The sequence below is a fragment of the Aplysia californica genome, unplaced genomic scaffold (genome assembly GCF_000002075.1).
Source record: "Aplysia californica isolate F4 #8 unplaced genomic scaffold, AplCal3.0 scaffold00191, whole genome shotgun sequence".
Lineage (NCBI taxonomy): Eukaryota > Metazoa > Mollusca > Gastropoda > Aplysiida > Aplysiidae > Aplysia > Aplysia californica.
In genome coordinates, this window is record NW_004797461.1 from 1,054,220 (window position 1) to 1,065,842 (window position 11,623).

General features: G+C 41.0%; 1 protein-coding gene across 1 annotated transcript in view; it reads right to left on the reverse strand.

The window, feature by feature from the left end:
- The window catches only part of LOC101864391 (ubiquitin conjugation factor E4 B), a gene marked incomplete in the record, with an annotated part of 32,966 nt that extends 26,095 nt beyond the window's left edge, over positions 1-6,871 (reverse strand). The window contains 3 exon segments of the mRNA XM_035969888.1: positions 4,303-4,357; positions 4,685-4,868; positions 6,719-6,871. Coding sequence (XP_035825781.1) covers positions 4,303-4,357; positions 4,685-4,868; positions 6,719-6,742 — 263 coding nt within the window.
- Positions 6,872-11,623: the final 4,752 nt, after the last annotated feature.

Below are 11,623 nucleotides of genomic sequence, written 5' to 3' on the forward strand. Positions count from 1 at the left end.
CGAGTAACGAGCGACCACCCCTACAAACACAATAAAGAAGAGACCTAACCCTAACTCTACCCCCAAAAAGAACCTGCAACGGTGCGGGCCTCATGTAAAAAGGCCAAAACAAGTCCTAAATGAAAAAAAAAATTTTCATTAAAAAACCACACTCCAAAACAAAAAAGGAGCATATAGATCTAGATCTATAATATCTATATGGCTTACATCTACATTGCTATAGGCTATAGGGTTTGATACAACCACACAATAGAATTGGAATATGAATCCTATATATAGATCTTGTAGAACAAGTGAATAGGAATAGGCCCTGAACTAGAAATCCGCATCCGATTCCGAACAGAGGGACTCAGGTGAGTCTAGATTCTAGATCTAGATCTAGATATCTAGATCTAAATAAATTAATTAATTCACGCACCTGGTGAAATGCTTATTTTTACCAATATTAATATTACAGCACAACCTATGATAGGGTTTGACACAATAGAATTGGAATATGAATCCTCCATTTAAGGTCTATAATGATCTATATAAATCTAGACCTAGATCTAGATTCTATTTGAAGAGAGTCGGACTTGAATGAATCCACACGATCTGAACAATTGAATTAGTCAACAAACGAAATTCAAAATGGCCGCTCGAGCACGAAACTGAAAGTAGATAATTTAAGTTGTCGTCCTTTTTCGTATTCGCATTTCTACTTAGGTTCCGACAATTATGTCGGAAACGCCGACGTCGGCAGTCGGCGGTGCGCGCGTCAGCGGTCCTCACGAAAACGAAAGTGCCGACGAAGCCGACGGGAGAAAAGGGGTCGCTGGCAGTCGGCCAGGCCTCGCACTACGCACATTGACTGATACAGGCGGGCCTAGAGATAGCATCGGCCGGTTCGCAGGTCGGGTCGCGATTGTCGGATTTCAGACGATAGTCGGCAAACATGCAGGTCTAACAATCACCTCACTTCACACAGGCCAAAAAATCATAGATTTTTAGAAGCTCCTTACACACTACGTCCGACGCTGCAAGTAAACGCAAAACCCTAGCCATGTGTAGGTGTACTTTCTGGCAATCGGCATAATAACAATCACAGTAATATATTTCGCCAGGAAGCAACCAGAAGGAAAAAAAGCATGCACGTAAAATAAGATAAGATAATACTTCATCATCGCAGAGGGGAATTTTTCTTGGCTGTACAGGACCGTAACAACACATGCAAGTATACAGAAAAATTAAATTATGTACACACTCAAAGCACATGCCATCCTCCTCCCTCCCCCCAATAGTCCATGCAGCAAAACACTTACCCGTTTTCTCTTAGGCTCAGGGTCATCCACTTCCATGGTGTCTATCCCGGAGTCCACATCACGCTGAGACTGGCTACTGTGAACGGGTCAGTTAGTTTTAGTAGAGGTTTTACGGCGCTCGCAACTGCATAAGGTCGTATGAGCGCCAAGGGGTGGATGTCAACAGAAAAGTCCTTACAGGGAATCAGACTTATTCTGCTCACCTCTCTAGCTTCAACAGCACAAAGTCTGCTTCGACTATCAAGGCACCCCGGAAATAGCAGGTCACAAAAGTGTGACAAACATACAAAAAAAGTAGAGGAAAAATGACAATAGTAGAGATTAGGAAAGAAAAAGCAGCAGTTTCCTGTTGTAGATCAGGCACAGTTACGAGAGTGATATAGATGAATCAGCCCATTTACAATTCTACTGTGCATGAACGACAAATGTCCCCCCTTTGGGAATGGCCTAAAGACACATCAGTCAGTGGCACCGCCCCGGGGGGTGTGACGGGTCAGAAGGAGCAAAATACATGTAAAATATACTTTATAAGATAAAGTTTACTGACCACTGTTCCATGTTCACTAAAGGTAAATAGCACAGCATTGGCCAAATTTCTCTTATTGAAACATAAATGAGGAACAATAGAGGAAAAAAAAAATTCCATCGAGAGGGCTACAGTCTTCATATCATATTTCAGTCAGAGAAAGACAATGGCAATATACTCTAACTATGTACCTGGTCTTCTTAGAAATTATTCAAAAGGCTTCTTTTTTTTAAAATCTGATTTAAATATGACAGGGCTTAAATTAAGTATAAAGGAGGGCAGTCAATAATTGCCTCAGTGGGGCCCCAAAATCAGAGGGCACCGAGGCAATTTGCTAGGGCACCAAGGCAAAAATTATAGGTGATCATTTTGTTTATTAAAGTAGGTAGTACTGGATCGTGTATCACAACGTTTATATAAATAACAATACAATTTATTCTTGCTCTCTACAACAGTACAGAGTTATTGGAAAATTTGTAAAATCATGAATGAAAACTAAGTAAATCACAGTAAAATCACTTCATAACAAAAGCACTAAAAATCAGTTTTAAGTCTATGTCAAATTATGATCATGATTGCCTCTGACCTAAATGTCTTTATGACTAGCTCTTATTGATTGGATTAATATGAATAATGAATATGACTGGTGACAATAGGGTACGATAGAAAACAGTAAATCATAATATGGCCAATTAGGTAAGACATTAATCATTAATGAGATTCAAACAGAGTGGTTCACAGGCAGTGTAGTGATAAAATAAAAACAATTAATCATGGTAAATGTAAACAAATTTTGAACTTGTATGAAAAAGAAAAAATGAGGAGTGAAAAAAACAAACTTATGAACTTGTATGGAAAAATAGAATGAATAACTAAAAACTGCTGTCTAGCAGTTAAACAGTATGAGGTTACGACAATGATAAGTGAAAACAAGTTTTGAAAATACATTGTTATATAAAGTATGTTATATATAAAAAAAGACCTTAACAATCAGAATGTCATGTTACAACTTATGACTAGATCAGAATATTGAAAATATGTAGGCACACACAATATAGAAAAAGACTGGCTTACTGTTTGTCCCCTCTGGGAAAAAAACAAGTGATTTTAAAAAGTATCACCAGAGAAGATGATTTCAGAGAATAGTGCTGTTTTATCAGGACGACTATTTGTGAGACACATCTCTAGCGACTTGGCAATGCAGGTTACTGGATTAAATGCTTTGATCTCAGGACAATTGGGACATATAAGCATAATCTTTTCAAGCATATCTCTGGAAAACGAATGCCTCCAGTCACCAAGGATATGCTTCATCAAAGAAAACTGCCTTTCTACCTCGGATGTCGATGATGGGGAGAAAAAAAGATTATATGAGCCAAATGAGACAGATTGGGACCTTCCCTTGCTTTTTTCAGGATTAAATTTGTCTTGTTCTCATTCAGAGGTATGGAACCCTGACTTTCAGAGAGAAACATGAGCCACCCTTTTTTTATTTTCTGTGTTGAGTATCCTTGGTGTTGAAGAACACTCTCATAATGAGCTATCAAGTCATCCATCAGTCTCACCATATTCTTTCAGCTCATCTATTTTGTCAGTTCCAGGCACACTTGTCGAGTCAAATATCCTTACACTCTTCAAAACTTTATCTTCTGATGCGCCTGAAAATCTTTCTTCCAAGCACAGAACCAGCTTATCCAACACATATTTCACGGTTTGTTTGTAATCATCACACTTGCACTTTCTCTCACATCTGCAGTCTTCTTTTTCATCCAGTGCTTTTTTTAGACACTGCTGAGGTTTTATAATCATTGATGTGAGTGTGTTTGCACTAGCTGTGACAAAATGGACACAATGGTCAAGCTGAGCACTGTGTGACAGAAGTTTTGTTGAGATTTCAGACAACTTTGACAGAATCTCTTCATACCCCCCCCCCCCCCCCCCCTCTCTCTCTCTCTCTCATGAGTGTATCTTAAAAATAAAAAATCAATAATATCTCCCATTCCCGAGTCTCACACTTTGCGGCGTTCAGACTTTGAATGAACTTTGGCGACCCCAACAACCGCCGTGCTCACTAGGTGCCGTATCTTGTGACTAAGTTGTGATGCGTACGCGCAATTTCACCGACCGGTCACGGTGGCAAACTCAACAAGACGCTTGTTAAACTTTCTTTTCTCTTTTTTTGTCACAAGTGACAGCACAGGACAATTATTGATTTATTTTCAAGGCGTTACATTTTTAAAAACAACACAAAAAAAACAAGGGCACAGCAAACATTGCTGCGGTTGACCCTTTGATTTTAAGGGCATTACGGCAAATTGCAAAGACACCAATGCAAATTGCTGCCGTGCTGCGGAGTATTTCAAGCCCCGATATGATGCACATTGACACAAAGTAAGCCCACAGTACTATTTGTACTATTCATAGCTGCTGCATGCGCTGCAAATATATCTATCCTAAGTAAGAGAGGGTGTATACCTTTTTTCTTGTGACTCTGCGGACGTGTCTTGTGAGCTGTCAACTTCCATGCTACCTAAAACAGATAAAATACAAAAAGAAATAAAAGAGAAACAAGAAATAGAAATAATGCAATACAAATCTTAGCTATCCTCAGACAGACATTCTCCTTAGAGCAACAATGACACGTAAGTAACAAGATGATTGTGACCACTCCCAGATAACCTATTCAAATATCTTAAAACGCTAATCAGTATTTACACTTACTTATGGAATATTAAACTAATGATGGGAGTCCACCACAGAACATAACGATACAAACTGAGCTGTAAGGATACTCCCCGTTACGGAGAAAAACACACACAGAGGGGTAAAATGAAGAAAAGAACGACGCAAGACGTACATGCGCCTGGTGGCGATGACGCTGTTTTGGGTAAAGGAGGTTGGGACAGGGACTTGCTGGCGGGTGGGTCCCCAGCCATGCTTGAGACTGCGGGGACATTTTGGGAGGACGGGGTGGAGGTAGGTGTGTTGTTGCCACTTGAGCTGTTGGCGCCTTCGAGACGTTCAAGGCGTCGCCGCCGCATCTGAAAATATACACATGAGATTTTTTTTTTACTCAGTGTTTTCGGCACTTGCAACACAATAAGGTTATATAAGTGCCGAAGATTAGAGGTGTTACAAGAAAGTAACAAACACAAAAAAGGAGGAGAGATAAGGACAATAGACGTTTGATAGGAAAGAAGATCTAAGCAAACCACACCAGAGCGCCCGCCAACCACCCACACACATGGTATGACAGATACATAAAATAAAAGAGCACATAAATACAACTAAAATTATAATCATTCTAAACATTGGTTGCATGATATTAAAATGTCACAACCCCATTTTCATCTAAACTATCTGTGGGAATGAGGCAGTTTCACTGCTATTCCTATTCTAGATCTGTAAGAAAGTTATAATCAACTGGGGAAAAAAGGGTGTCGAAGTCTCTTCTCACCTCTGAATTTCAGCTCAATTTAATCTTGACTTTAAGTATGTTTCTCTATGGCCTCTTTTTCTTTTTGCTTTGGACTAGGAACAGTGTACCCTTTGCCACTTTTCTTTCCGTTATTAAGCTGGTGGCAAATTTTAACTTTCACTCACGAATGATACAAATGTAACCTACTGCTGAAACTTTCCGAAATCACAAAAGATTTCCCCTACCGGGTCTGTATAATTCGTGACTTTGTTCCCGGTTACCGGGTCTGTATACACTTCGAAGAAGAAAACAGGTCCCATCAACTGACAATAGTTAATACATCAACAAACAAAGCAAAGATGCAACAGAAAATTTCTTGGCCACCTCTATTCTCATCATGGGTGAGAATAGTGCAGGCGAGTCTTTTGGCTATTCTCACCCGGTGCGCGTTCACCGTTATAGCCTAGATTTAGGCCAACAAATTTTGCGTTCACCCTAAACCACAGAATTCTACACTGTGATAACAGAAAAATTGTAGAATTCTGTGCCGTGAACAAAGGTTCCATTACAACTGTAGCCTACTAAAAGCGTACAATTTTGTCTGTGGGCAGTGGAGAGAGAGAGAGAGAGAGAGGAGTAGCGCGAGAGTTTACGGTCAAAACAAAATGGCGACCAGCGTAGTTCGGCTCGATTCGAAAAGTTAAATAGCCGTAGCATATTTGTAGACAACCAAATTAATTTACTTTTGTGTTTTAACATCATTTTTAAACTTTGTTTTGGTCAATTTGATCGTCCACACCGATAGACAGTATTCAGAAAGAGACAGAGAGAGAGAGAGAGAGAGGGGAGGAGTAGATCTTGCGAGAACTTCCGGGCAAAACAAAATGGCGACCTGCGTAGTTCGGCTCGATTCGAACAGTGAAATAGCCATCATAGGCATCTTTGAAGACGATCAAATTAGCTTACTTTTGTGCTATAATAACGTAACTTTTTCTTGGCTTTTATCAATTTGATCATCCACACCGATAGACAGTACTCCAAAATGAGGAAAAGCAGGTCTTGTTTCGTACCAGGTGAGAATAGCCTACGGTGGCAAGTCTCACCCGGGGTGAGAGGTAGATCGTTTTTCTATTCTCACCCCGGATGAGAATAGCCACTTCCAAATTTCTTTGTCCCAGCAGTAACACTTTCTCTAGATCTTGATTTAGATTCCTGACGAGTTATTCAACCACAGGTTTTTTTTTCTAGCTTTGAATTCTGCAACGTCAACTTCAGACCTTATTGTGCTTACATTCAGTAGATTCGGAAATCGATGGACACTTTTCGGGAAAAGGCAAAACAGTCAGTCAACAGTCAAAACAAAGATGAAACCGAAGCTTTTCTACTGGATGATTTATGTCCTGAATCGAATTCTATCGAGATACTTTCTACCCCTGTCTTTTTTCTAGTTATATTGTTTACCAAAATACCTACCTCATCGGCTGTTAATTCATTCATATTTGAAGAAGAAAGTCGCTCTACAAATTTTAACGTGTATGACGCAGCTGAAAACTAATCATTTGTGTTTGTTGTCCAGCGGGGCCTTCTGCAGCTGACAACTTCAATTCAGCATACACAAAGTTACTGCGCCGCTGCTGGCACATCTTGCTTTTCAATATTAAAAAAAACAAACTAGGTAGACCTACTGCGAAACAAAACAAACTTGATATAACATTGAAGAGAGAGGGAGGAAATAGGAAATAAGAGAGGAAAGTCAATAATGCTTATGAATATGATCTTTTTTCGGATTATTGTCACTTAAAAAATATATTTGGTTCAATTTCTGGTTCAATTTCGCATTTCGTTTTTGTGAAGTAGTTGAATTTGTTTCGTTTCTTTAACTTCCATAACGTTCAGAATAATATGCCTCTGAATTCGCATCAGATTCGTAACAAAAGAAAGGGCTCAAAATAGTAACTGTAAGAAAATTATTAATGCGTACGAAAAGATCCAAAATCAAGAGGAAAGCTCGAATTGAATTGACAGTCTCAACATTTAATTTGCGATAAAAATCATGCCTTGCCAAGGGGAAACAACCAAAGAAAATAATTGTTAAAATAAAACAGGACGAACACAGAAAACTGGAATCACGCATACGTCAAATTGTACCTGCGGGACGGGGTTTTTTCTCTTTTTTTTTGGGGGGGGGTGTTTCTTTATCTTTTTAAGATACAGATCTGCTTCGTCGAACTTCAGATCCTTCGAAGTACCGAGGCCGGTCCTGACGAATTCGAACTATCCGTGTTAGCCTCTCAACTATACTGTATGGCTGGCTTAGTTCCCCTGAGACTACTGAGAGTTCATGTGCACAGAGTGGTGATCGAATTTCTTTTTTAAAAGCTAATGTGGACACTGGGTACTCCTTCTCGCAGATGAAACTTGACCTGCCGTGTAAACTTCATTTTAACTTTTAAATTGATTCACAGTCTCTTGAACTCTTGTCCATACCTTTCTTCCCAATGACCAACCACTGGTCCACATATCCAGGCAGGTGGAAACGACGAAGTAGTAATATAATAAAAGGTCGTCCGTCAATGTGCGACGATGACCAATACATTCACATGGAGAATATTTCTCCAGCGAAATAGACGAATTAAAGGTTAAGATGACTTGTGGGTTCTGCTATCGCCGATGAGACTAATTCTGGCAGAGAAAAGTTTGCCACTCTATGAATATTTAAAAGCACCACTTACAAAATTGGATGTGCGCAGCTTGCGGCCATCTCTCTTGGTTTCAACTTTTCTTATTCATGAAGCCTCTTAATATTAGGCTATGGTTTGCTGTGCTGTGACTGCTGCTCTCTGGGTGAGTCTCAGGAGCACAGAGTTCTATACTTGTATTCTGTGATCAGGAGCAAGGCTCTCCCGTGTTGAAGTATAGGCCTAATTATTTTATGTTGAAGTCCTTCAGAGACATTTCCAGTGTGTCTTTGTACATTGTATTACACTTCATCATCAGTCATCATCAATGCCTTTCACCCCTGGCAGGGTATAGGCCACATACAAGCTCCTTCCATTTATCTCTGCCCTGAGCCATCCTTCCAAGCTCATTCCAAGTGAGCTTCATGATCTGTCTCATGTCCCTTTCCACACATCTCCTCCATGTTTCCCGTGGCCTACCCCTGCTTCGTGCTCCTTGTGGGTTCCACTGCAGTGACTGTCTTGTGATATTTCCGCTGGGCTTTCTTAAGGTGTGTCCCATTCATCGCCACTTTCTTAGTCCTATTTCTACATATCTTTTTGTCTTGTCCTTTCCCACAGCTCTTCATTTTTTATTCTATCCTGCTGCTTAATTCTTAGAATACTCCTCATACATCTGTTGATGAAAGTCTGGACTTTATTCAGTACTGTCTTTGTTGCCTTCCAAGTTTTGCAGCCGTAGAGGAGCACAGACTTGACATTGGAGTTAAAGAGTCGAATCTTGGTGCGCAGTGAGATGTTGCTAGCTTTCCAGACTTTTGATAATTAATTGAATGCTGACCTTGCCTTGGCGGTTCTTGCTTTAACATCTGCCTCGGTTCCACCTTTACCATCGATGACACTTCCAAGGTAGGTAAAGGAGTCCACTTCTTCCAGGGGAGTGTCTTCCACTGTCACAGCAGGGCTTGAAACTTTTCCTAGCTTCACTACTTTTGACTTGCCTGGATGTTTACGTAGGCCAACACGTCTTGATAGGCTGTTGAGTTCCTTGGTCTTTTCTTGCATCTGAGCATGTGTGTGAGAGAGCAGTGCAAAATCATCGGCGAAATCCAAGTCGTCCAGCTTCTGCCAAGTGATCCACTGTATTCCATTACGCTTGCCTCTGGTGGCTTCTTTCATGACCCAGTCAATTGCTTGTATGAAGAGAAAAGGTGAGAGCTAGCATCTTTGTCACACTCTGTCTGTACCTGGAATGGTTCTGAGAGTTGTCCTTCGTGGAAGACTTCGCAGTTTGTTCCATCATCATAGGTGGCCTTCACAAGCTTGATGATTTTGTCAGGTATTCCAAAATGCCCAGGCTGGTTCAAAGTAAGATCTGGAGTACGACAGGGATGCGTTCTATCTCCCCTCCTGTTTATAATATATGGACTCAATAACGCAAGAAGCAAACCAAAGCCCAGAAAGCCTAAACGAGTTTCTGTTCGCAGACGACCAATGTCTTATTCATCATGACCAACAAAGCCTCCAATATCACACTACCGAACTCAACAACACCTGAGAGAAATTCAACATGAAAATAAGCACATCGAAAACAGAAGTTATGAAAGTGAGCCGAAACCATAGTCCCCTGAACATCCATGTCAATAGTAAACAACTGAAACAGGTTAAGGAGTTTAAATATCTTGGCAGCACTTTTTCTGAAAACGGGTCCATAGACAGAGAAATAGAAAATGCGAACTCAAAAAGCCAACGCTATCACCTACCCAGCTCGCACCCCTCCTATCTCATCCAAACATCTCCATGGACACAAAGAGACAGTTTATCACCTCAATATTCATACCAACATTATGTTATCAGTGCCAGACCTGAAACTTAAGCAACACCCATGAAAGCAAAATCACCGCATGCGAAATGAAATGTCTCTGTAAAAACCCTTAACATCACAAGACGAGACAGGCGGAGAAATGAAGAAGTAAGAGCAGCTATCGGCATTGAGTCCTGCCTGCGTTACATAGAAAGACAGAGGATAAAATGGTTTTGCAATCTGTTACGTATGTCACCCGACCAGCCAGCCTCGAGAGCCTACAACACCAAGCACTCAGGCTATAAAGGAAGAGAAAGGCCATGCAAAAGGTGGATCGAGGGTGTCAAGGAAACCCTAAGAAAACATCACATCACAACTGAAAGACCTGCGGAGCTGGCCTGCCATAGAAAACTGCGTCTCCCCTCGACACTTAACGGAAACAGAGGATGAAAAAGAAACAAAAAAGAAGAATTCCAAAATGCCGCTTGAGTTTCCACAGAGTTTCCCTGTCCGCGCTGTCAAACGCCTTTTCATAATGTATAACTCTTAGTGCGCCAATTTACCGTACGCTTCCCTAAGGACGATTCTGAACAGAATACTGCCTTTAAGATTCTGAAATCAGGCACTTACAACATAGCCAGCCCAGCGAAGTTGAATCCTTTTGAGCTTAGAAAACAGACTTTCGGTATTTGTCTTTTGGTATCTAATTAATTTTGGGGGAAGAAGGGGGGGGGGGGGAGGGAGACGACGTAGCGGGTGGTAGAGGGTTGCTTGGTAAAGATCAATCAAGGACCGACCTCCTTTGTAAAGATGAAGTACAGTACAGTGGCTTTCACTTCTACGTCTTGTCACTGGGGCGATACAGTAACCGTGAAAGAGTACCATGACACGTTGCTGGCTAATACAGGGCATGGAACCAAAACTGGGGCGATACAGTAACCGTGAAAGAGTACCATAACACGTTGCTGGCTAATACAGGGCATGGAACCAAAACTGGGGCGATACAGTAACCGTGAAAGAGTACCATAACACGTTGCTGGCTAATACAGGGCATGGAACCAAAACTGGGGCGATACAGTAACCGTGAAAGAGTACCATGACACGTTGCTGGCTAATACAGGGCATGGAACCAAAACTGGGGCGATACAGTAACCGTGAAAGAGTACCATGACACGTTGCTGGCTAATACAGGGCATGGAACCAAAACCAGGTGCTCGTCATAAAATAAAATAAAAATTCATATATCAAACAAATGGCGGATTTTGCCATGCCAAAGAAAACATACAAGAAATCAAGCAAGCATGCAAGAGGAAGACCCAGGAAAAGATGGCCTGATGAAGGAGGAATAGAACCTCACAAGTTCACAATTACCAGCTCTAAGGGGCTTTCCAGATAGCTCATGCATGATTTCTCTACTGGAAAGATAGAGGGGGGTGGGGGGGGGGGGAGAACAAGAAAGAGACAGACAGACCGACAGACAGACAGATAGATATAGACAGAGAAGGGGGGGGGGTAAGAGGCATCCAATGATAAGCTACAAGCGGCAGAAATTATACTAAACGTAGCCTACGCGTTAACTTCACTCCCTCATTCCATCTTCCATAGATCTAATTATCTATGGGGCTGCACGATAGTTACGGTACTATATGTTGTGTATCCATTCATTTCTTCATCAACTCTTCTAGGCCTTCAATCAATAAAATTATCTAAAATCTGAAATCCATGATCACCTCTTGTCGTTGTTTCACCCGTGAGGAGAACCTATATTATATAATGTATATGATTATATTAAACTGTATATAGATCTATATATATATTTATACTTACACGTGTGTGTGTGTGTGTACGTGTGTGTGTGTGTGTGTGTGTGTGAGAGAGAGAGAGAGAGAGAGCGAG